The sequence below is a fragment of the Equus quagga genome, chromosome 22 (assembly GCF_021613505.1).
Source record: "Equus quagga isolate Etosha38 chromosome 22, UCLA_HA_Equagga_1.0, whole genome shotgun sequence".
In the NCBI taxonomy this organism is placed as follows: Eukaryota; Metazoa; Chordata; class Mammalia; order Perissodactyla; family Equidae; genus Equus; species Equus quagga.
In genome coordinates this window covers 5319931-5347274 of record NC_060288.1, presented here as the reverse complement: position 1 = coordinate 5347274, position 27344 = coordinate 5319931, and the positions used below count along the sequence as shown (strand labels likewise).

The window sequence follows — 27344 nt, the reverse complement described above, 5'->3', positions numbered from 1 at the left end:
AAGTAGTTCTTTTCATGAGTCACACTTATTAGGGACCTGCTGGTACTTGAATCTTGTTATAGGTCTAGAAGCAAAGAGGGGTGGTGGGGGTGAGTTCTGGTGAGAATCAGCATGGTCTTGCATGGCAGTTTCCTCAGGGATGCCACCACAGTTTCCTCAGGCAATGCAGGCTTAATCCCTTTAGATGAGGGTATAGACGATGCTGCTTCCCCTGAAAAAGAAGACTCATCAGAATTTAGGGGCTGAATGTCCCCAGCTCCATCAGAGTCTTTCAACATGTCCCCATTCCAACTTTCGGGATCTCATTCTCTCGCAATCAATGCCTTCACCTTAACAGTAGACACCCTATGAGGCTGGGAGTTCAACTTTGGGCTGTAATTCAGCGGGTTGCAGAATGAACTTCTGGGTTTGAGTTTCAGCAGTCTCGGCCCTCTCACTGAAGGAGATAAGGGTCTTCTTCAGGGCAAACAGAGGAGCTTTCAGGTCATTTATGCAGTGCTTGAGCTGGGCATTGGAATAGCTGAGCATCACCATCCTCCTGCTCTGCCCCGCCCCCACTACTTTGTCTAATGGTATCAGGAACAATCAGTCAATCTCATCCTACTCATTTGTTTGACAAATGACAAAAATATTCAAATTATCACATACACAGTTACCCAGATCCTTGCTTCTTATAAGTGATTGAATAGGAGTCTCCAGTGGTGATATTTTGGAAATATCTATTGTCAGATAATGCCATAGGATATGAGTGCTCTTTTTACTACAGGAAATAGTCATTAGCATCTTTAAATGTAATCAGATTAGAGACCCAATTCCAGAAACCCCAGAACCAGTTCAGAAAACTCATCCTTAACTTCTTCTCCTCTAGAACCACTCTCGGTACCAAAGTCTGTACTAATCAGGGTTCTTCAGAGAAACAGAAAAAGTAGGATGTATGTAGATAGATAGGTAGATACATAGATATAGATATAGGCTTATGTGATATTGGAGGCTAAGTCCCAAGATTCTGCAGTTGTAAGCTGGAGACCCAGGAAAGCCGGTAGTGTAGTTACAGTCTGATTTTAAAGGCCTGAGAACCAAGAGAGCCAATGGTGTAGTTCTAGTTCCAAGGTTGGCAGGCTTGAGACTTAGGAAGAGCTAATGTTTCAGTTTGACTCCAAAGGCAGGAAAAAAGCCAGTGTCCCAGTCTGTAGGCTGTCAGGAAGAATTCCCTCTTACTCAAGTCAGGGTCAGCCTTTGCATTCTATTCAGGTTTCAGCTGATTGAATGGGGCTCACCCCCATTAGGGAGAGTCATCTGCTTTACTCACTCTACTGATTTCAGTGTTAATCTCATCCCAAAACACTGTCACAGAACAAGCAGGATAATGTTTGGCCAAATATCTGGTGCAATCAAGATTGACAGTTGCAATAAACCGTCACACCCCCTGTATCTATCTCAACTTTCATCCTGAGATTTCGTTTCATCATAATCCGGGAGTGGCCCATTGTCTCTCTCCTGTTTGTATTTCCCATTTCCCATTGCTTTCTCTCTGTCTAGATTTATTTCTTCCTTTCCATGGAGTTTTCCTTTTAGTAGTTTCCTTAGAAATCTTGAGCTTGGAGTAAATTTCTTGAGATCTTGGAAGTATGAAAATATTTTTGTTTTATCTAAATACTTGATTGGTAGTTTGGCTAGATTGGAAATCATTTTTCCTCACAATTTTGAAGTCATTGCTTCATGGTCTTTTAGCTTCCACAGCTGCTGTTGAGAAGTCTGATGCCATTCTGATTCTTGCATACGGCCTTTTTTTTTCTCTCTCTCGGAAGGCTTGAAGGGTCGTCTCTTCAAGGTGATATGTTTGATGTTGGTCTGTTTTTACCCATTTTGTTGTGTATGTGGTGGGTGCATTCAATTTGCCAACTCGTGTCTTTAGTTCTGGAAATTTTTTCCCCTTGGTTTTTTTTTTTTTCTGGTTTCTTTTTATAGCTCACATTATTTGGATATTGCATTTCCTGGATTTTTTTTTTTTTAATCTTTTCTTTCTTGTTTTCTATCTCTTTGTTTTTTTGTGCCCACTTTCTGGGTGACTTCTTCAACTTCATCTTCTGATTCTTTTACTGAGGTTTTCATTTCAGGCACCACAGTCTTGGTTGTCATGAACTCTTATGTTCTCTGAGTGTTTTCACACTTCTTTTTAAGAAATAATATTCTGTTCTTGTTCCATGCATGAACATCTTCTCTTATTTCTCTCAGTATGTTAATGATAATTTTTGTAAGTTTTCTTTGCATACTTTGTGTTCCAAGTTACCTTTTTTGTGTATTTGGATATCTGTCTTTTATATTAGAAGTTTTCCTCAGATGTCTGATAGGAAGATACCTGATTTCCCCAAGAGAAGGGAAGAAGGACCAGATGGGTCACACTAGGTTCTTGGGTGAGGCTTCGTAACTGTAAACTTTCCTGTAGAGTGACATGGATGAGCTTTTTAATTGAGGAAATGCTAAAATCCACATCTTTAGGTTTTTTCCTTTTAGGCTCATTAGAGTCCCTTGTAAAGACTTACTCTATCTCCAGTCTGGAGGGTAAAGTCCTTGAGAATGCTGGAAGCTGCCAGCATCCTGAGAGTGAAGAGGGAAGTGGGGAGAATAAGACTGGGGATCTCAGAATTGGGTAGGCAAGTGTCTGATTCATCCCCTTACTTTTGGAATAGTTTCTCAGCTTTTTAGTGATATCTCTGAGTCCTGAACCCCTATCTTTAGTCTACCCAGAGGTTAAACTTCAGGTCTTTTGCTAGGGTAGGGAAGGGACAGCCACCTGGCTGCACAAAGAGCAGAGGTGATCTGAGGATCTAGCTGCTTCTTCAACAGTCTTTAAGCTTCTTTTCTTTATTTTAGCCGCTTGCCCTTCGTTACCCCTGTGTTCAGAGGTATCTGGTACTACCAATTTCTTATCTTTGGAGAATTCTGTGGTGTTAAAAGGGTTGATCTCTGCTTTCTGCCCTGTCAGCTTAGCATTTGTTTTCTTTCAGATACACTGAGTCATTTACCACTTAACGGTCTGCTTTTCAGCTTCTAATATTTTGTGCTGTCTCCTCTCCCAGTTCCACTGTCTGTTTGAGTTTATGAATTAAAAAAAAAGCCGTTTTCTTTGTCTAAGTGGGATTTCAGGAGGGAGGGAAAATAAATACATGTGTTCAAACTTTTTACCGGAAATCTGCTGATGGCTTGTAATTTTAAAGATATAGTTAATTGAAGTGTTATAGGTCTAGTTTTCATTCCTATGAACTTTTGAACTTATGGATATGAAAGTCCTTTGCTAGTTTATGCATTTTCAAATTCCTCATTCCTTATAGTAAACACTAAATATTTATTAAAAAATGAAGAGTTTGAGAGGGAATGTATAAGAGGGGTGTTGATATGTATTATCAAATTTGGGCCTTAAAACAACCTCATGAGAAAGCTAAGGCTCAGAGAAACACAAGGTTTGCCCATGGTCACACAGATAGAAGGCAGCAGAGCCGTGATCTTAACCACTTTAGTGTGAAGAGCTGCTACTGGAATTTATCAAGGAGATCAGTAAAAGAAAATAACTTCAGTTGGTTTACTTTCTTAAATGGAAATAGTACATGTTTTTTTAAATACTGAAAATATAGATTATCACAAAGTAGAAAATAAATATTGCCTATCCTCTTAATATCCTGAATAAGTAACCACTGTTAAAAATCTGATGACTGTCTCTCACATCTTTTTTTATGTTTATATGAGGGCATCATACTGCTTCAAAACTACACTTTTTTCAAAACCAACAGTCAGTTGTGAATACTTTTCCATGTCATTAAGTATTTTTCTACAACATCATGTTAATGACATACTATCATTTATTTAACTAGCCAGCAATGCTGATTGTGACTATCTCTATAGTTTATTTTAGTCTTTGCCACCATCCATTTTGTTCTTCAGGATAAATTCCTGGAAGTGGGATTGCAGTGTTAACAAGTATGTTCTTTAAAGACTTTTAAGACATTTCCACATAATTTCCAGAATTATTATGCTGTTTTAGACTCTCATTAGCTATACATGTGTGTTTATTTCCTCAAATATTTCCAACACTGAGTGTTTCCATTTTAAAAAAAGACCTACATCATTTAATAAGTGCAAGCCATATTTTTATTTTTAAATGTGTTTTTATTACTAGTGAAATTCAATTTTTTATATTGATATTGACCATTTGTGTTTTTTTATGTCTTGCCTGTTCCTGTCCTTAGTTCATTTTTTCTACTAAGATATTTATTCCTTGTTACTTTATTTTAAAAGATTTAAAAAAAATTTTTTTTGAGAAAGATTAGCCCTGAGCTAACATCTGCTGCCAATCCTCCTCTTTTTTGCTGAGGAAGACTGGCCCTGATCTAACAACTGTGCCCATCTTCCTCTACTTTATATGTGGGATGCCTACCACAGTATGGCTTTTTGCCAGCAGCGCCATGTCTGTACCTGGGATCTGAACTGGCGAACCCTGGGCAGTCAAAGCGGAATGTGTGCACTTAATCACTGCGCCACCGGCCTGGCCCTTAAAAGATTTTTTTTATGATTAAAGAGATTAACTATTTTTCATACATTGCCAAAATTTTCTCTCATTTTGTCCTTTAGTTTTGTTCGTTTTCTTGATAGTATCCCAAGTTTTTCTCATTTAATATATATTTTCACTTATGATTTCTGTCTTTGGTATCATGCTTAGAAATTCTCATTCCTCAGGGTTTTTACTTGGTCTTTTAGTACTATTATGATTTATTTTTACATTTAAGTCTTTAGTTCTGGGATTTATTAAATACTCAGTGTTCCTACTGATCTGAAATAACACTGATATCAACATGCCAAACATCATGTATACTTGAGTCTATTTCTGGATTTTCTGTTTTGTCCCAGTAGTTGGCTGAAAGAAGAAGACATTCTTGTGACATTCTTGCTTTTACAGGATTATTTGATGGGAAATCCTGGCTTTTACTGTTATTTCATAGGCCAGAATATATCCTCCCAGAACTTCACTACAGGTAGAGGGAACGAGACGAGATGAGACAAGAGAGTTAGATGTCAAATTTAGACTTTTCCAGGAATTTTGACTGTGTACTCCAGATTGCTAATCTTAATGTTTTTTGGGTCATGAATTTCAGGTTAAAATTTTTCCCCTAGGTAGTGGGGAATCATCTTCTCCCTAGATAATGGGGAACTGTGGATTTTAAGCATAGAAATGGCATGATTGGATTTGCTTTTGGGATTTCTTTGGCAACATTGTGAATAGTTTTGAAGGAGCAGAGAAAGGATATCAAGAAGATGATATGTAGTAGTTCTTTTTTTAAAAAAATTATTTTATTGAGGTCATATTGGTTTATAAATGTGTAATTTGAGGTGTACCTTATTATATATAAATTTCTGTGTAGAATGCATTGTATTCATAACTGATACTCTAGTTTTTATACATCATCATACATATGTCCCCTTTACCCCTTTTGCTGCCCCCTCAACCCCCCTTCCTCTCACATAACCAGTAATCTGTTCTCCTTATTCATGTATTTGTTTATCTTCTACATATGTGTGAAATCATATGGTGTTTGTCTTTCTCTGTCTGGTTTATTTCACTTAACATAATACCCATGGACAAGGTCCATCCATGTTGTTGTTGCAAATGGCATTATTTTGTCTTTTTTTATGGCTGAGTAGTATTCCATTGTATATAAATACCACATCTTCTTTATCCATTCATCCTTTGATGGGCACTTGGGTTGCTTGCACATCTTGGCTGTTGTGAATAATGCTGCAGTGAACATAGGGATGCATAATACTCTTTGTATTGTTGATTTCTTGTTCTTTGGATAAATACCCAGTAGTGTGATAGATGAATCATATGGTATTTCTATTTTTGAATTTTTGAGAAATCTCCATACTGTTTTCCATAGCAGCTGCACCAGTTTGCATTTCCACCAGTAATGTATGTGGGTTCCCTTTTCCCTATATCCTTGCCAACATTTGTTATTTTTTGTCTTAATTATAGCCATTCTGATGGGTGTAAGGTGATATTGTAGTTTTGATTTGCATTTCCTTAATAATTAGTGATGTTGAATATCTTTTCATGTGCCTGTTGGCCATCTATATATCTTCTTTGGAAAAATGTCTCTTCATATCCTCTGCCCATTTTTTGATTGGGTTGTTTGCTTCTTTGTTGTTGATTTGCATGAGTTCTTTATATATTTTGGAAATTAATCCCTTGTTGGATATATGATTTACAAATATTTTCTCCCAGTTGGCGGGTTGTCTTTTCGTTTTGTTGATGGTTTACTTTGCCTTGCACAAGCTTTTTAGTCTGATGTAGCCTCGTTTGTTTATTTTTTTCTATTTCCCTTTCTTGAGTAGACATGGTGTTAAAAAAGATGCTAAGACTGATGTCAGAGTGTACTGCCTATATTTTCTTCTAGGAGTTTTATGGTGTCAGATCTTACATTCAAGTCTTTAATCCATTTTAAGTTAATTTTTGTGTATGCTGTAAGATAATGGTCTGCTTTCATTCTTTTGCGTGTGGCTGTCAAGTTTTCCCAACACCATTTATTGAAGAGACTTTCCTTTCTTCGTTGTATGTTCTTGGTGCCTTTGTCAACAATTAGCTGTCCATAGGTGTGTAGTTTATTTGTGGGCTTTCAGTTCTGTTCCATTGATCTATGTGTCTGGTTTTGTGCCAGTACCATGTTGTTTGGATTACTATAGCTTTGTAGTATGTTTTGAAGTCAGGGATTGTGATGCCTCCAGCTTTGTTCTTTTTCCTCAGGATTGCTTTGGCTATTAGGGGTCTTTTGGCGTTCCATGTAAATTTTAGGATTCTTTATTCTATTTCTGTGAAGAATGTCATTGGCATTCTGATTGGCATTGCATTGAATGTGTAGATTGCATTAGGTAATATAGACATTTTAACTTTGTTTATTCTTCCAATCATGAGCTTGGAATATCTTTCCATTTCTTTATAACTTCTTCAATTTGTTTCAATAATGTCTTATAGTTTTCAGTGTGTAGATCTTTCACCTCCTTGGTTAAGTTTATTCCTAGATAGTTTATTCTTTTTGTTGTGATCATAAATGAGATTGTATTCTTGACTTCTCATTCTGCTAGTTTGTTATTAGTGTATAGAAATACAACTGATTTTTGTAGGTTGATTTTGTATGCTACAACTTTGCTGTAGTTGTTGATTATTTCTAATGGTTTTCTGGTGGATTCTTTAGGGTTTTCTATATATGAAAGCATATTGTCCACAGACAGTGAGAGTTTTACTTCTTCCTTTCCAATTTGGATAACTTTTATTTCTTTTTCTTGCCTAATTGTTCTGGCCCAAAACACCAGTACTATGTTGAACAGGAGTGGTGAGAGTGGGCACCTGTATCTTGTTCCCGTTCTCAGAGGGATGGCTTTCAGTTTTTCACCATTAAGTATGATGTTGGCTGTGGGTTTGTTTGTCATATATGACCTTTAGTATGTTAGGTACTTTCCTTCTATACCCATTATGTTGAGAATTTTTGTCATAAATGGATGTTGGATTTTGTCAAATGCTTTCTCTCCATCTGTTGAGATGATCATTTGATTTTTTTATTCCTCATTTTGTTAATGTGATGTATCGCATGGATTGATTTGCAGTTGTTGAGCCATCCCTAGATCCCTGTAATAAATTCCACTTGATCATGGTGTATGATCCTTTTAATGTATTGCTGTATTCGATTTACCAATATTTTGTTGAAGATTTTTGCATCTATGTTCATCAGTAATGTTGGCTTGTAATTTTCCTTCCTTATGTTGTTCTTGTCTGGGTTTGGTCTCAGCGTAATGTTGGCTTCATAGAATGAGTTAGGGAGCATCTTATCTTCTTTAAGTTTTTGAAACAGTTTGAGAAAGGATAGGTATTAAATCTTCCTTGAATGTTTGGTAGAATTCTCCACAGAAGCCATCTGGTCCTGGACTTTTGTTTTTTGGGAAGTTTTTGATTACTATTTCTATTTCTTTACTTGTGATTGGTCTGTTCAGATTCTCTATTTCTTCTTGCTTCAATTTTTCTGAGGCTGTATGAGTCTAAGAATCTATCTATTTCTTATAGGTTATCTAATTTGTTGGCATATACTTTTTCATACTGTTCTCTTATAATCCTTTGTATTTCTGAGGTGTGTTTTGTAATTTATCCTCTTTAATTTCTAATTTTATTTATTTGTACCTTCTGTTGTTTTTTCTTAGTCTGGCTAAGGATCTGTTGATTTTATTTATCTCCTCAAAGAACCAGCTCTTAGTTTCATTGATTCTTTCTATTGTTTTAGTCTCAATTTCATTTATTTCTACTCTAATTTTTATTATTTCCCTCTTTCTGTTGACGTGGGGTTTTCTTTATTCTTCTTTTTCTAGTTCTGATAGGTGTAGTTTAAGTCTACTTGAGATTTTTCTTGTTTGTTGAGGTAGACCTGTATTGCTATAAATTTTCCTCTTAGTACCACTTTTGCTGCATCCCTTAAGAGTTGGTATGTCATGTTTTAATTTTCATTTGTCTCCAGGTATTTTCTCCTTTGATTTCTTCATTGATCCAGTGGGTATTTCTTGTTTATCTGGGAAAGCTTTTTTTTTCCTCTTTCATATCGAAAGATAGTTTCACTGGATAACGTACTCCTGGCTGAAAGTTTTTGTCTTTCAGTATTTTGAATATGTCATTCCATTCTCTCCTAGCCTGTAAGTTTTCTGCTGGGAAATATGCTGAAAGCTTGATAGGGGTTCCTTTGTACCTTATTTTCTTCTGCCTTGCTGCCCTTAAAATTTTTTCTTTGTCATTGACTTTTGCCAGTTTTACTATTGGAGAAGGTCTTTTTGCATTGATGTTATTAGTTCTATTGGCTTCATCTACTTTTAAGTCCATTTCTTTCCCCAGGTTTGGGAAGTTCTCAGCTGTTATTTCTTTGAACAAACTCTCTGCTCCATTCTCCCTCACTTCTCCCTCTGGAATACTGATAATCCTGATATTGCTTTTCCTATATGAGTTGGATATTTCTTGAAAAAATCTTCATTTTTTAAAAATCTTACTTCTCTTTCCTCTTCCTCCTGAAGCAATTGTATATTTCTATTCTCTAATTCACTAATTCTGTCCTCTATAACATCAGCTCTATTTGTTGTGGTTTCTGCATTATTTTTTATCTAATTAATTGTGTTTTTCATATCCAGATTTTGTTTGTTTTCTTTTTAGACTTTCAATCTCTTTGGTAAAGTATTCCTTCTTTTCATTAATTCTATTCCTGAGCTCATTGAATTGTCTTTTTGAGTTTTCTTGTAGCTCGTTGACTTTCTTTATGACAACTATTTTGAATGTTCCCTGTCATTTAGATTGTAAACTTCTGTGACTTCAGGTTTGCTTTCTGGAGACTTGTCATTTTCCTTCTTCTCTGAAGTCTTACTATAGTTTATGGTGTTTGATGAGTTGATCCTTTGCTAGCACATTTGTTGTAGTATCTGGTCACAGATTCCACCTGCCACCACTTGGGGCAGGGCTTCAGCTGTTTTCTGATCCCTCCCCGTCTGCTGTAGTTGTGCTGGTAGGGCCGTTCTGTGTTTGTGCAGGCTGGCTGCAGCCACTCAACAGGTTGCACTCCCATGGACGAGGCCTCTGCACTAGGAGGGCAGGTTGTGCATTGCCAGTAGTGGCTCTGTGCTTGGCAGGCAGGTTACTCTCACGTGGGTGGGGCTGCTGCGCTTGTTAGGAGGCTTGCTGTGCTGCTTCACTAGGTGAGAGGGACACCTATGCAGGGGCTTGGTTGCCGCCAGTGGGTTGGAAGTGTTCCCATGGACAGGCCTGCTGTGGCATGGGGGGTGCTCCTGCCGGCCACACTGTCATGCTGAAAGTATTTGCACATGGACCAGGCTACCCTCACCTTCACTCGTTCGTACTGAGCCCCTGTGTGAGGATCTGAGACCTGGATTGCTGCTGCCAGGGAGGGGGAAGGGTGTGCTCATCTAGTTTCACTGCTTCCCTGGGATCCAGTCCACCCACCTTCAGAAGTATGGCTGCGTGGATCTCTCAGGCACCCTGTTGTGCTGTGTAAGGAATCCACTGCTGATTAATGAATGTCCATTTAGTTGTAACTTGGAGGGAAGAGACAAAATAAACAACTCACTCTTCCAGCTGATAGAATGATGCTGTCGTCTGCTTTGTAGTTGTCCTGGTGAGAGCCCATGGAGAGTTTACATTGAGGCATGGTGGCATCTCCAGTCGGCTTTGTTTGCGTTACACATTGGTGCTAACAGTGCTCCAACAGTAGATACTCTACCTTGTGTTGTATCCTTGGGTTTCCTTTCTTGGCTTGAGGTGACTGAGGTTCTCAAGGAAAAGGTTGCTTTTCTGCACAACTAGGCTTTGGTTGATAATTGGCAGCAATAGTTTATGCCAAAACCATACTGGAGTCCTGTTTTCCCATAGGAAAAAATAGGAGCTTTTCTGTTTCCCCTCAGTGAGCTACTGGTAAACTATATCCATTACCTATCAGAGTGCGGGACACCTAGTGGGGGATTAATACATATTTAATGAAGGAAAGAAGGGAAGGAGGCAGAGAGAAGGGAAGGAGGAAGGGGGGGAGGGAGAGAAAGGAAAGGAAAGAAAACCCAAATCTTCTATTTTTATGTTGGTTTCTCTTACTTAGTTTGAAAGATCAGGTGTGGTTACTGGACTGGATTCTCTAAAGCTAGTGTTATTGATTTTGACCAGACTTCTGCTGTCTCTAGTTTCTGTCTGCTGTACTTCTTATCTTATGGTGGGTCATAGGGCCTGAGTAAAGAAGACCATCTAAGAATTAAATGGGCCTTATTTATGTGAGGTCATGGGATAGAGTGGTAGAGATCTGTCAACTTCTGATATATTTTGAAGGAATAGGTAGGTTATTCCATACTACAAAAGTAATTACAGATAGGCATTCAATGAAGTAAATACTATTATTTGGCAAAGATATTATCTTCATAGAGGCCTACAGAAAAGTCCAGGAGTAAAGGGACCACAGTTATTTTTTTCTTTGGAGATTATCAGGAATTTTTATAGCTACATCTGTTCTGTAGAAGGGCTTTGCTAGGGATAGTGCCATGTGACATTTACCTTCTGCAAGAATTCTGCACTCGTTTTTTGTATTTTCTGATTCCCTGCCTCTTTTTCTGCTCCAACTCCTTTCACTTGCTATCCATTTTCTTTTAAACTAGACAACATAGTATTGAATGTGTAAATTAGGCAACTGAATTTCCTTTATTAAATAGAAAGAACTAGCAACTTGGCTTAAGAATTTTTCCAAATAAACCATTTTTAGGAATGTATAATTAAGTGGAAAGAGTCATCATTAAGTCATACCTATATAAAATATCGGAAAGCAAGAATGGATTGATGCTTTATCAGCTGTCATGGCTGTTTTTCTATCCGTCTAATTAGTAGGAATTATGTAAATTAAACATCTATATATGATAAATAAAAAATAAATAATAATAGCTGGCAATGTTTTCACCAACCCTCCCAAGCCTGCTCTAACCAGGGGTGCAGTAGATATGTGTTTGAGAGCAGTGAGAATGAATATGCTGGAAATGCTACCATACTGTGCGTGATTTATAATTTGTAATTTCATCTGTTTAATGACATTTCTTTTAGGTCCTGAGTGTTCGAGTCCAGGCTAACTTTTAAATACAATCTAAGCTTTATTTTTACATTCTGTTGTTATGTATAAAATGTGGAACAAAAATGTTTTATCTGTAAGACCTGAAGCTTTGTCAGAGGTGTTGAGGCAGTTCATCCAGGTGTATGGACTGTCATAGGGAATATTTTTATTTCTGAATTAAATTTGCCATAACTTTTTCTTTTTAATTTTTAATGTTACAGAAGCCAAGGCTGCCCCCAAAGATTGTTTCATTGATGTGAATTCTAAAGGTGACAGATTTGGCAATTGTGGTTTCTCTGGCAATGAATACAAGAAGTGTGCCACTGGGTAAGTGGAGGCCAGGTCGTAAAGGAGTATGGCAGGCTGTGAGACCAGTCATCGTAGTCTTTTCTCTGACTCCTTGTGACTGCCGACTTTCTCCCGCTTAAATGCCTAACTTTTCAGACTTACAATGTTGTAAAACAAGGCTTCAGAGACACCCTGAATCGAACGGGTAAAATAGTTCACCCTTTGACATCACCTGTCTAAAAGATAGTGGCTTTTAGAATCTTACTTTGTTTTTGTTCTATCATGAGAACCCCAAGTAAACACTCTTCCTCCTCTTCCTTTCATTAAAAGATCATGCTGCTAATCCTACAGAATTTAGCAGGAATTTAGGTAATCCTAAAGTTACCTACAGAATTAATTCTGTACTTCATTATTTTCTTCTAGCTCTATATAATTTTAAAGTGACAAATTGAAACCTTTTTTCTATAACGTTTACTCATTGTAAATTAATAAGATTAAAAAATAATATAAGAGAAAACTCATCCACAATCTCAATCCATATATATGCACTAATTTCGGTGTATTTCTTCCCTTTTTTGTTTCTGTGCACTGTGTATATACACATTGACATTTTACATAATTGGAATTATTCTCTAATACTGTGTATCTTTTCTTCTACCCACTCTACCTCCTACTCTGCCTGTTAGGCTAAACAACTGTGGTGAAACGATGCTTACTAAGAAGAAATAACAACATGACCTTCATATTGCTAAATCCAACAGACGTTACTTGAACTTTCAGTACCATTCAACTATGTTGACCATTTTCTCCTTTTTAAGAAACCTCTTTCCTTGGCTTTTGTGTATAATGTTCTTCTAGTATTTTTTCTATGTTTCTGGATACTTCTTTAATGTGTTTATTTGTAGGCTCATCTTTTTATACCCAGACATTAAATGCTGTGAAATGCTTCAGCTATACTGGGCTACTTTGGCCTTCTGCCACAGGGCCTCTGCACATGCTGTTCCTTCTTCCTGGCATGCTCTTCTCTCCCTTCCAGATCTTAGTTCGAGTATGATTTCTCTAAGCAAGACTTCCTCAACTGCCTTAACAGGACTGGATATCCCTTTTATAGGTGTTCTTAATGCTATCAGCTTCTTTAAATTTTTTAAAATTTATTTTAAGTTAATTTTGTTCTAATTCTTTAAAAATTAGTTATCCACTTAAGGTGTATTTCACAGAATATTCAGAATATACCTTTCTTAATATATAAAACAGAATAGATTGAGGGAGGTTAAAAACCAAGGACGTATTTCAAAAGGGGATATGAACATAATTGTTTCGATTATCTATCTTGTGTAGTCTCAAAAGTAGTTGTAGAGATAAGTTCTCTTGCATTTATATAGCATTGTTTTTCTGGGGAATTCAAACTATTATTCTCAATAAATTTTTAGTATATTTCAATTCCATGAGGAGATTTTTATGTCTAAACCACTGCCTTAGCAAGAGCAATCATTTAAAAATGATACTGCCTTAGAATAAAATAGGTAGTTTAATAGGTAATTTTCCAGATAAAAGGAAAGTAAGATACAGTTCTAGACATAACATTTTCATGATTCTTTTATGGTGTTTAGAAAAAACCACGGAGGGCTCTGTCCTGCATTTTGGGGAGATTGGACCCATCTTGGCTATCATAATTATTCTAAATCAACGTGAGAAAAGTAGCAACTTGAAGGTTGAAGAAAGGATAAACTGGTTAAAAAGTTGTATGCTTCTTTTTCATTGAATTTGATATGTTTTCAGTTCATAACACTTTCTAACTTACATTGTTATTTCTCCTTTGACTCATGAGTTACTGAAAGCGTATTGCGGATTTCCAAATATTTGAGACTATTCTAGTTATGTGTTTGTATTTGATTTCTAGTTTAATTCCATTGAGAACATACTCTGTATGACTTGAATTCTTTACAGTTTCTTGAGATGTGAATTGTTGCCCAGCAAATGGTCTGTTTGGTGAATGTTCCATGTGCAATTGTAATAAAAAAAAAAAAAAGTGCCTTCTGCAGTTGTTGGATGTATTATTCTGTAAATGTTAAGTAAGTTAATGGTCTTTCCCACCCTTCTATATCTTTGATGTGTGTGTGTTTTATCTGTTTGTCCTTCAATTTCTGAGAGAGGTATGTTAAAATCTCAAACTGTGATTATGAAGTTGTCTATTCCTCCTTTTAGTTTTATACATTTTTGCTGTATATGTTTTGAATTTGTCTTCTTAGGTGCTTATGTTATTAGGAATACACATTTGAAGGTAGACTCTTTGGGTTCGAATCCTACTTCAGCCACTTAAGATCTCTGAGACTTTGGACAAGTTGCTTCACTTATAACTCGTTTTCCTCTTGTGAAATGGGGATAATAATGGTACCTATTTCCAAGTGTTGTTCTGAAGACTGAATGAGGTGATGGATGTTAGTACTAAGAAGAGTGTCTGGTTCCTTATAGGACTCATTATTATTGTCATCATCGTCAGTGTCTTTATAATCATCCTCATCATAGAAAATGTATAAAATCTAGAAAAACCTAAAGAAAGTGATCACATGTGGCCCTACATCCAGAAATACCCCGTTAAATTTTTGTGGTATTTCCTTCTCGTGTATATATATTCATAAACATGTCTATGTATGTCATACATATATATAGACACACATGTATGTGTGCAGAGAAACCCACATCTCTATGTATAAACAAAATTGCCTCCTATGATTTATACTGTTTTCTAAATTGATGTGTTGACTTTCCACTATTTTAGGAGCATTTATAGGATGAACCCAGCTTCTTTTAACCATTTCTTTGTATTAGAAATTTGATTTGTTTCTAGTAATTTGCTATTTTTTAACAAGGCTGTGATAGAGTTTTTTTGTTTCTCTGATTATTTTCTTAGTAGATTTTTCTCAGTCAAAGGATAGGGAGGATAGTTTCTAGGGTCTTCATTGATACTTCCAAATTGACCTTTAATGTGGTTAGCTGATTTGTGTTTCCACTGCCCCCTTACCAGTGCCAGCGTATTATCTTAAAAAATGCTTTTCCCATGTGTTATGTCAAATAGATATTTCAGTTTTGTTTTAAATGAATTTGTAAATAATTACTTAATTTTTTCTATTGTTGAAAAAATGTTTAAAGGGATATAGAGAAAATGTGACTTGCATGCCTATCCTCTTTTTCTCTGTTCCCACCCTACCCCTGAGGTACCTATTTCTTTTAGCTTCTTGTATGTCTTTCCAGAGTTTCTTTATGGAAATATATACTCCTATTCCCCACCCCACTTCCTCCTTTCTGTTGTGCATACTGCAGATGCCGCTGTACACGTTGTATTGTTCTGTTTCACTGAAAGAGCTGTCTTGTTTCTTAGTACATAGATGGCATCATCTTTTTAAACTTTTTAAATGAAAAATTTCAAATGTACAGAGGAGTAGAAAGAATAGTATGATGAACACCCATATATCCCAGATTGAAACACTGCTAATATTATATTTACTTTGTCTAGACTTTGCTGAACCATTTTTAAGTAAATTCTAGGCATTATGATACTTTGCTTCTAAATTCTTCAGCATTCATCTCCAACATATAAGGCCATTCACAACACCATTATCATACCTAACAAAATTAACAGTTTCCTAATATCGCATAATACCTGGTCAATATTAAAATTTCTCCAATTGCTCTCAAATTGTCTTTCATAGCTGTTTTTTTCTTACATCTGGACTCAAACAGGGATCACTCATTGCATTTAGTTGTCATGTCACTTAAGTCACTTTTAATGTAAAATATTCTTCTTCACTTTATTTTTTTCTTTTCAGTGACAGTGAGCTAAGGAAATGACTGGGCCAGTGGTCTTTTAGAATGGCCCGTGTTCTGGATTTGTTTGATAGTTTTTTCTCAATGTAGCTTAACTTGTATCTCTATCCCCTGAATTTTCTATAAATCAGAAGTTAAATCTAAAGTCTTGATTAGATTCAGGTTAAACATTTTGGGGAAGAATACGCCATAAGTGGTGTATTATATCAAGAAGGCACATAATCCTGGATTGTCTTATATAAGTGTTACTAAGTGGCCATGACTAGATCTTGCTATTGTAAAGTTATGTTTCTCTCATTGCAACTGTCAAGTAATATGTGAAGTGGTGATTTTGTGTCATATGAGTATGGAGCTCCCCACCAATGTTTCACCTCATGGTTTTAGCATACATTGATGCTCCTTGTCTGAAGCAATTATTCTATTGAGGCTTGAAATAGAATTTTATTTTTATTAATATGATAAGGAACATCTCTTAGCTTTGTTGGCTGTTTGCATTTCTTATTTTGTAAATTTCATATTTAGATCTTTGCTGTTGAATTTTTTCTCTTGAAATGGTTATCCTTTTCTTATTGATTTGTAACGGTTTTTTATATATTAAGAGTATTTTCCTTTTAATCTTTAATATGTTGTCAGGACTACTTATGAAACACTGAGTATGTCATAGCAACACAAATTCTGGTAGGTTCCAACACATGTTAACTGAGGTGTACTTTGCAGTATGCTTTATTTTAGAAGTTTTCATATATAATTCAAACAAGTATGTGAAATAGGCATTATTCTCTATGGTTTTTCAGATGAAGAGACTGAAGCTCAGAAAGTTTAAGCGCTTTACTTAGGTTATCTAGTGAATAAATATAAAGTTGGGACAAAATGACTAACTCTTGAATACCGGATGGAAGGAGGAGGAGACGTAATAGTGGCATGTGGAAAAAATAAATAGGGCTTTTAGCTAGTGGTAAGTTTGGGGGCATCAGTTGTGTAATGTAGTTACCGTAAAAGCTACTGTAATCTTGGGCTTACTAGAGTAAAGTATGTAGGATAAAGGAAATGAGAGCTCCGTTTTCTTCTTTGCTTGTCAGGTGACAGCTGAAATTTCATGCTCCGCTCTGAGCACTGTGCTTCAAGAGGCAGTGAGACAAACTGGAACATATTTAGAGGGGAGCTTCCTTGTTGCATGAGAAATGATTGTAGGATATTGTCCTGGTGAAGTATTTAGGAGCTCCATGTTAATTGTCCTGAGTTAGCTATCATGTGGAAGAAGGAAAAGACACTATCTGTATGGTCTCATGTGGAAGATCTGGGACCAATGAGGAAAAGGTATGGGGAGATAGATTTTATCTCAAGAAGTAAAAGAATGTTATGATAGCCAGAATGGGAATTTTCAGGAGGTAGTAAGTTAGAGGAATTAGAAAACAATATCGTATAGTGACCTGGCAGTGATATCCTAGAGGAGATTCAAGTATAGGGTAGGTGCTTGGATGAGAAGACAATCAAATAGGAAATTTCAGTACAGCATCATAAGAGTTGATGTTAGGGGTGCTCAGTGTGTTATGAAAGGCTGTAGGAAGGACATTTGACTCGCACAGCCTTGGAGATAGGAACTGTAGTCAGGGATGGCTTCATAGAGTTCTAATACTGAATTAATGAATGAATTAGTGAATTAATGAGTTAATGAATTGAGTCTTTAAGTAATTAACTAAGAGTTAGCCAAACCAAGAAGGGTGGAATCCTTTCTTAGTCATTTTAGGTTACAGAGTCTAATTTTCTCCTTACCTTAATTCTGTAAGAAGACACACTTGAATTTTGGTATAGTTCTGTTATTTTCTGTGTAATAGTATTTATAAAATTATATCATATTTATAAACAACTTTATTAGTTTCTGAGCCCTAGACAGATAGCAAGGAGGGATTAGGTGTGGGGAAAGAGGGAGCATCAGCACCACCTGGTACCCCACTAATTTAAACCTTAGCATCCACTTATCTCTTTTATTCTCTCTCTACCATATTTAAGGAGAGCTGCATTGGTCTCTGTTGCTCTTACACTCTTTTTCTGTTGAGAGTCCCTTCAGCTAAGTCTCCGTAAATCTCTGTCTCTATATAAATGTATAATCTTTCTTTTGTGTCTACACTGGATGCATTTTATGTTTGTGTTATTTCTCTCTCTTTATAGGAATGCTTTATGTGGAAAACTTCAATGTGAGAATGTACAAGACATGCCTGTATTTGGAATTGTGCCTGCTATTATTCAGACTCCCAGTAGAGGCACCAAATGTTGGGGTGTGGATTTCCAGCTAGGATCAGATGTTCCAGATCCTGGGATGGTGAATGAAGGCACGAGATGTGATGTTGGAAAGGTAATCAAAATGTTTTCTATTTACAAAGTAAAATTTTAAAAACTTGAAAAATTGTTATACACAGTAAGTGGTTGTTCTTTTCTGATTATGAAAGAAATCTATATTTATTGTAGAGATTTTGGAAAATACAAAGCCCACCAAGAACAAGATTAAGAATAGCTATAAATCTTCTATCTAGATTTCTTCATTGGGGTCAAATGTTATAACCTGTGGTTTCTGTGTTGCAAGATACTGTGTATATTTCTGTCCCCTATCAATGTGCTATAATTTGTTGGTCAGGCTGCTATTATTGGCACACTTAGGTGATTTCCAGGATTTTGGGTGGATATAGTTCATAGTTCTTGTCCTGCTCATGCTCCCTGCTCCCTTAACCACAGCTGTTTGGATCAGATATGAGCCAAGAGTTGGTCAGCCCCAGACTTATTATCAGTGGTTCCATATGCGAAGATGAGCTAGACCAAATTCCTTTTTTTGGGAATATATAATTAAAGAAAGGTAGTTAAGAGTAGGGTAGGAGCTAAGAATTGTTTGAGAGATGCCATGAAGTAGGAGCAGGGCTAAAAGAGTTATGGCGAGCTTAAGCCTCATACAAGAGATATAAGGGAGCAGGATTGTTCAGCAAGTTGAAGAAACCGACTCAGAGCAGAAGGGAGGAGGAGGAGGAGAGAGAACACAGCTGACCTATGATGTGACACATGCCAAAGACAGGCGGGCCTTCAAGTTAACTCACTTCCTGCCAAGTTTTCAGCTCCAATTCTGTTCCTCACCTCTTACAGAAAGACCCTGATATTTTTGTGCCTGTCCTTGCTGCTACATAAGCTTGACTGCTGCAGGTATTATAAACAAAGCTGAGGTAAATGGCTTTCTAAATAAATTTTCAGAACATCCTGATTGTTTCCTGAGGTTAAACTTCCATAACGGTATGCATGCTTTTAAGGTTTGTATATAGTTTTGCCAAATTTCTCTTTAGAAATGTTTTTACTAGTTTGCCTTCCAACCAATTTTCAATAATAAATGTTTTAATTCTTCACACCACAGTCAAGATTAGCTGCTGTTGTTTTAAAGCTTTCATTGGTAATTTCCTTTTTATTTTACTTTTTCTTGATTATTGGTGATTTTGAATTTTTTTCTCTCTTATATTTCTTTATTTTTTTATGATTTGCTTATTGATGTTCCTTGTGTGTTTAAAAATTGGTGTGTTTTTCTTATCGATTTTAAATAACTTTAACTTACGTCATATAAAACATAATGTAATATATATGACATTTTTGCCCAGTTTATTGCGTCTCTCTTTCTTTTGATTTTAGTATTTTTTTCCATGTTTACATTTTTATGTATTCACATCTGTTATTCCTTTCCTTCATGGTTTCTAAATTTGCTTACATATTTTACAAGACCTTTCTCAGTATAGTATCAGATCATTATTCTCTTGTATTTTCTAGTAGGTCTTTTGTTTTAACACTTGTCTCTTTAATCCAGGGGAATATTGAGTGTGTATAGTATGAGGTTGGCATTTTTTTTCTCCTTTTGTCATTTTCATTCAGAAATGATTCCTATATGTTGAGTTCTAATGTTATTTTTTTCAGAATGGTTTATCATTTGCCTTAAGCTCAGTTATAATCTCTCCCCTCTAATTTGAAATCCTATTTAAATTACTTGTTAAATTTGTATATATACTTGGGCTTGATTTTTGGCTTTTCTCTTCGTGTCTATTGATCTGTCTGACTACTCGTGTCAGTACTGCTTTGTTTTAGTTTTGTTGGTTTTATATTTTTAATGTCTGGCCATACAAATGCACCCTCAGTTTTTCCCCATAGTTTTCTTGGCTGTTTTATTCATTTATCATTTCAGATGAACTTGAGATCATTCTGTCAAGGTGCAAAATAAATAAATAAAAGAGCTTTGGAATTTTGGTTGGGATGACATTAAACTTATAAGTTTATAATGGGGAAAACTGACATGTTTCCGTTATTGACATGGAAGAGCATGAGATGTCTCTTCATTTTGGGGGGTCTTTTCTTAAAGATTTAGCTATAAAGATCCTTTCTATTTTTTTTGTTAGTTTTATTCCTAGGTATTTTATGTTTTATTGCTATTATGAATAGGCCCCTTTTCTCCTATTATATTTTCTAATTTGTTAGGTTATACTTTCAAATTGGTTTTTATTGAGAATAAAAGCTATTTTGGTTATATTTTTTACTGAGTATTATTGATATTCAGAAAAAATCTTCATTTGTATTTGTTTATTTTGTTATCAGCTATATACTTAGTGATACATATTTTTATTGTTGGTTGTATTAGAATTTCCTGGGTAAACGGTCATCGTCTATAAAAGATAAAAAGTTGATTTCCTCTTTTGATATTTACTTTTTGGACTTATTTTCTTGGGTAATTGCAATGATAGCACTTTCAGAATAATTTTAAATAATAATGATGATAGTGTACGTCTTTGTCTTGTCCCTAGCTTGACTGCATCTAACTGTGTAAGGTTATGTATGATTTTGGCTATTGGCTTAGGGTAGAGAGTATTTTTCATTTAATGAAGTATCCTTTTAATCCTAATTAATAAGAATAATAAAGTAATAGATTTAAAATTTTATAAGTAGTTTTTTCAACAGCTATTGAAATAACCATTATTTTCCTTTGAACTATTGATGTGCTGTTATATCAATAAATTCCCTAACATCAAATTATCTTTACATTACTGGAGCAAACATTTGTAACATTGAATTTTTTTAGATATATTCTTGGATTCTATGTGCTGGTGAATATACTTTTGTATTTCTGAAGCTGTATACTTACAATTTTTTTTGAATTTATGAAATTTTACTCTGGATTATAGTCAGTACTCTTAAGTCTCATAAAAACTCAGCTAATACTGAATTAAAGTGTAACCAGAAATTTATTGATTTAAATCACAAAATTAAAGAGCTTTGGACCCCAGAATCGCAGATAATGTTTCTGCAATTCTTTTCCCATATCTCTCATCTCTGCCTTTCCTCATTGGCTCTTTTCTTTCCCCAGCTTTATTGAGATATAATTGACATATTATATAAAGTTAAGGTGTACAATGTGTTGATTTGATACATGTATATGTTGTGAAATGTTTATCACAATAAATTTAGGTAAAACATTCGTTACCTCATATAAATACGACATTTTTTGTGTGAGAATATTTAAGATTTACTCTCTTAGAAACTTTCAAGTACAGTATTGTGAGCTATAATCACTATGATGAATATTAGATTCCCAGAACGTATTCGTCTTATAACTGGAAGTTTGTACCCTTTGACCAACGTCTCTCCATGTCTCCTATTCTCTAGCCCCCACTAGCCATTCTACTCTCTGTTTCTATGAATTTGGCTTTTTGTTTTTGGTTCCACATATCATTGAGATCATACAGTATTTGTCTTTCTCAGTCAGACTTATTTCACTTAGCATAATGCCCTCAAGGTCCATCCATGTTGTTGCAAATAGCAGGATTGGTTGTTCAGGAATATGTTATTTAATTTCCATATTTTTGTGAATTTTCCAGTTTTCCTCCTGTTATTGATTTCTGGTTTCATTCTGTTACCATTGGAAAAGTTACTAGATCTGATTTTGGTCTTAAATTTGTTACGTCTTGCTTTGTGGCCCAACATATGATTTATCCTGTAGAATGTTTTGTGTGCGTCTGAGAGGAGTATCTATCCTGCTGCTGTTGCATCGAGTGTTCTGTGTGTGTCTGTTAGGTCCATTTTGGTCTACAGTGTTCTTCAGGTTCATTGTTTCCTTATTAAATTTCTATCTGGATGATCTATCCAATGTTGAAAGTGGGGTATTGAAGTCTCTTACTGTTATCTTATTGCTGTCTATTTCTCCCTTCAGTTCTGTTATTATTTGCTTTAAATATTTAGGTGCTCCAATGTAGGGTGCATATACACTTAAAATTCTTATGTCCTCTTGATGAATTGATCCCTTTCTCACTAGTGACCCTCTTTGTCCCTTGTGACTGATGTTGACTGAAAGTCTATTTATAAGTAATATAAGTGTAGCCATTCCTACTCTCTTTTGGTCACCATTTGTATGGAATATCTTTTTCCATCCCTTCACTTTCTACCTATGTGTATACTTAAAGCTAAAGTGAGTCTCTTGTAGGCAATAAGTTATTAGATCTTGTTTTTTTCAATCCATTCAGCCTCTTCCTGTCTTGATATGGAAATTTAGTTCATTTAAGTTTAACGTAATTATTGATAGGTAAGGACTGACTTATTGCCATTTCATTAATTGTTTATTGGCTGATTTTTAGTTCCTTTGTTCATTTCTTCCTCTCTTACTGTCTTCCTTTGTGATTTATTTTTGGTAGTGTATGCTTTTAGTTCCTTTCTCTTTTGTGTATCTACTTTAAGTCTTTTTCCTTTGTGGTTACCATGTGTCTTACATAAAACATTTTATAGATATAACAGTCTGTTTTAAGCTGATAACAATTTGCTTCCAATTGCACACACAAACTATACACTTTAATTCTCCTCTCCTTGTATTTTATGCTATTGATGTCACACTTTACATCTTTTTATATTGTGCATCCATTAACAAACTATGGTACCTATAGTTATTTTTAATATTTTTTAAAAAACTTTTATACTAGAAGTAAAGTGATTTATACACCATCATTACAGTATTAGGGTATTCTGAATTTGACTATATGTTTACCCTTTACCAGTGAGTTTTATACTTTTATATGTTTTCATATTGTGACTTAGTCTCCTTTGATTTCAACTTGAAGAACTCTCTTTAGCATTTCTTGTAAGGCAAATCTAATGATGATGAACTTCCTTAGCTTTTGTTTGTCTGGGAGTATTTTTAACTCTCCTTCATTTCTGAAGTACAGTTTTGCCAGGTATAGTATTTTGGTTGGGAAGTTTTTCATTCTGCACTTTGAATATATCAACCTATTCTCTCTTGGCTTGCAAGATTTCCTTAGAAGAATTCACTGATAGCTGAATAGGGGTTCCTTTGTATGAAATGAGTCATTTTCTCTTGCTATTTTCACAATTCTCTCTTTATCTTTGACTTTTAACATTTTGATTATTGTGTGTCTCAGAGTACTCTTCTTTGGGTTGATCTTGGTTAGGGTCCTTTGAGCTTCCTGTACCTGAATGTCCATATTCTTTCAAGATTTGGGAAGTATTCCACTATTATTTCTCTAAATAAACTTTCTGCCTCTTTCTTCTCCTTTTGGGCCTCCTATGCTGCTAATGTTTTTTCGCTTGATGGTGTGCCATAATTAACATAAGCTTTCTTCACTCTTTTTCATTCTTTTTTTCTTTTTGTTTTTCTAACTGGCTAATTTCAAATGATCTGTCTTTGAGTTCACTGATTCTTTCTTCTGGATGATTAAGTCTGTGGTTGAAGCTCTCTGTTGAATTTTTCATTTCTGTCATTGTATTTTTCAGCTCCAGGATTTCTGTTTGGTTCCTTTTTATGGTTTCTACTATTTTACTAAATTTCTCATTTTGTTTGTTCATTGTTTTCCTGATTTTGTTTAGTAGTCTATCTCTGTTCATTTCATTCTGTTCCTTTAAAATGATTATTTTAAATTCTTTGTCAGGCAAAATATAGATCTCCATTTCTTTGGGATCTTTTATTGGAGCTGTATTAATTTCCTTTGGTGGTGTCATATTTGCCTGATTCTTTAATGTAGCCTTGCACTGGTGTCTGTGCATTTGAAGGAGCAAACACCTCTTTTAGTCTTTACAGACTAGTTTCAGCAGGTGGAGACCTCCTGTCTGTTCTTTATGCTGATGGGATTACCTCCAGAATCTCAGGCTGGGTTACAGCTGATTACAAGGCTGTCTCTGGGTCTGCTGTGGGGTCTGTGATTGATGGGCTTGTTATCAGGGTCTTGGATGCTAACTGCTCCCTAGGTAGATTGAACTGGCTCCAGTACCTTGTTCAGTAGGGTCGCCCTGGGACAAAGGTCTGCTTCAGAGTCCACAGTTGGGTCCTCAGACAGAAGGCCTATTACCGGGTACACGGACAGGTGTGGTTCCCACTAGGTAACTCAGAGGGCTGCTCTCTGTTTCCTAGTTGAATCCCTCAGTGGGCAGGACTGGCCCAGGACTGTGGCTGAGATGGGCTGGAACCAAATCCCAGGGCTGTTTCAGCTTCCATAGCCAAGGTTGAGGTCTGTAGACCTGGCTCCTGAGGCTCGAATGGGTGTGTCACATGCCAGGTCCCTGGATGTTGCTGGACTGCTCCCTGACCTTGGCTAGAGGGGCTGGGGCTGAGTATAGGGCTAGTTCAGGATCTCCTGAGGCATAAACATGAGTATCTCCCTCTGGATCCCTGTGTTGGCAGGACTGCTTGCAGACTGAGGCTGGAAAGTGCTGGAACCAAATGTGGAGCCATTTCAGGATATCTAGGAGTGAAAATGGGAGCGTTTCCTTCTAGTTCCCTGGGCCAGAAAGACTGCTGTGGATGCGAATGGGAAGTGCTGGAGCCAAGTAGAGGGTCCTTTCAGTATCTTTGAGCATGCAGGAGATAGGAGTGCCTCCTACTGGGTCCCTCAGTTGACAGATCTGTTGGTAGACTGTGGCTGTGATGGGGCTGGAGCTGAGTATAGAGTCCTTCAGAATTTCTGGGGGTGCAGCTGGGAGTGTCTCCTTCTGGGTCCCTGTGCCAGCAGGACTGTTCATAGACTGCAGTTGGTAGGGACTGGGGCCAAGTATAGGGCCCTTTCAGGACCTCTGGAGGTACGAAAAGGACTTTCTTCTGCCTGGTCCCTGTGCCAGCAGGCCTGCCTAGTATAGGACCCTTTCAGGATCTCTGGGGGCATAGATGGGACTTTCTCCCTCCGGGTTCCTGTGTGAGCAAGCCTGTTTGAGGACTGTGGCTGGAGGGGCCTGGAGTTGAGCCCTTTCAGAATCTATAGTCTGACTGAGTTTGGCAGGCTTACCTCCAGGGACTCCTGGACCGTGGCTTGGACGGGCTAGAGCCAGTTCATGGACAACTTCAGAGTCTACAGCAGGGACTGAGGTCTGTATGCTTATTACCTGATGCACAGGTGGATGTGACTCCTCATGGGTGCCTTGGTGTATGGTGCTGGTGACAGACCCAAAGCCAAATGGGGCTGTAGCCAAGTCCTCAGGGATAAGGAGCTGTTTCTGTGTCTGTAGCCAGGACCATGGTTGGTAAGTCAGCCTCCTGGGTGTGAGCCTGCCTTCTCAAAATGTGCTCTCCTCAGTCTTGGACTGCACGGGTTTCATAGTCTCCTGCCTGGATTCCAGAGCTCCCGCAAAGGCACTTTGGTCTGTGGATGGATTCCAAATTGTTATTGTTGAGGAGAGGGGGATGTAGTTGATGGACATCTTATTTGGCCATCTTGCTGATGTCACTCCTCTCTTGTTGGCTTTATTTCCTCGTGCTACACACAGATCTTTACCATATAACAGGGAAAAACCAACCTCACATTTTTCCAGCACCTCAGAGCTAGGTAGGTTTGTTTTTTCTCCAGCTGGAAGTCAAGACATTCTGGAAAAAGAATGTAATGTACAGCTTGAAGGACCAGTTGTAATGTCCAGAGGAATAAAGGAGTACGATTGCTAGGACCTGGAGTACGTGTTCTCCCACGTGCTTAATCCTCTGCTATGAGGGGAGATGGAGAGTTAGGTAAATTTCTCAGAAAAAAGAAAAAGAGATGGGAAATCATATTGGGTAGGAGAAGGGAAAAAAGTCAACAAAATACAGAAATGAAAGTAATAAAATAGTTAGACACCACTACAGCCAAGTTTTATTATAGTCTTATCTGTTTTTTGCAGTTTCAGTACCTGAGGTTGGGCATTAGTGGGAGTGTCTTGGTCTGCTTAGGCTGCCATAAAAATTACCATCTGCTGTGTGGTTTAAGCAACAGAAATTTATTTCTCACAGTTCTGGAGGCTGGGAAGTCCAAGATCACGGTGCTGTCAAGGTAGATTTCCTCCTTGGGCCTCTACTCTTGGCTTGTAGGTGGCTACCATCTTGCTGTGTGCTCACGTGACCTCGTTTTTGTGCATGCAGGGGAAGAGAGAGAAAGAGAGCGCAAAGTCTGGCATCTCTTCTTATAAAGGCTTTAATCCACTGGATGAGCGCTCTTCTCTCTTGACCTCATCTAACCCTAATTGCTTCCCAAAGGCCTCTCATCTCCTAATGCCGTCACATGAGGGTTAGTGCTGCAAGATACGAATTTTGAGGGGGCACAGACGTTGAGTCCATAACACAGAGCCGCTAGAATGGACTTTGGTTGGTAGAAATGGGATAATTTCGCTCCTGCCTCATGCCCATGTAGTTTTCGCTCTTGAGTTGTGCATCCTGCCCAGTGTGCCTAAAGTCTGTTTTCCCTCAACATTTGCACGTTTCAGTTGTTTCGAGTGTTTGTTTGTTCTTGGTCTGGGCATGAGTGAGAAATATTGATCAGTGTATTAGGGTTCTCCAGAGAAACAGAACCAATGGTGTGTGTGTGTGTGTGTGTGTGTGTGTGTGTGTGTGTATGTATATGTATATAAGATTTCTTACAAGGAATTGCCTTATGATTATGTAGGCTAACAGATCCTTAGATCTGCATTGTGCAAGCTGGAGACCCAGAAGAGCTGATGATGTAGTTCCAGTCTGAAGGCCAGCAGGTCCGAGACCGAGAAAGAGCTTATGTTTCTGTTTAGATCCAGAAATGGGAAAAAAAAAACAGTGTCCTAGCTTGAAGCCAGACAAGTAGGAGAAATTCTGTCTTATTCAGTTAAAGGTCAGCCTTTTAGTTTTATTTAGGCCATTAACTGATTGGTGAGCCACAACATAAGAGAGGGCAATCTGCTTTACTCAGTTGATCAATTTATATGTTAAGCACATCCAAAAACACCCCAGAGAAGCACCTGGAATAATATTTGCACAAATATCTAAGCACTCTGTGGCCCAGTCAAGTTGATACATAAAATTAATCATCATAAGTCCAACCCTTGTCAGCTTGGTGCCCATATGCCTCTCCTTATACTGTACATAGTCTCCAAGTGAAGATAACAACATGGTCATAATCCCACCTAACATGATACAACTAACCTGCATACAACTGAAAATGCACTAAATCCTGCCTCAAAGGAGAGATAAAGTCCTTGAGCATTGATTACTTTTCTTGATATCCTGTAGCTGAAATCCTATGATGTTAACAATACTTAAGTACTGTGATATAAAGTCGATACATCTTA

The 27344-nt window shown here is 36.9% G+C and overlaps 1 protein-coding gene across 1 annotated transcript in view; it reads left to right on the top strand.

The window, feature by feature from the left end:
• The window catches only part of ADAM9 (ADAM metallopeptidase domain 9), a 176797-nt gene that overhangs the window by 102797 nt on the left and 46656 nt on the right, over window positions 1-27344 (top strand). The window contains exons 15-16 of the mRNA XM_046648674.1: window positions 11888-11993; window positions 17949-18132. Coding sequence (XP_046504630.1) covers window positions 11888-11993; window positions 17949-18132 — 290 coding nt within the window. The remainder of the gene's footprint in view (window positions 1-11887; window positions 11994-17948; window positions 18133-27344) is intronic.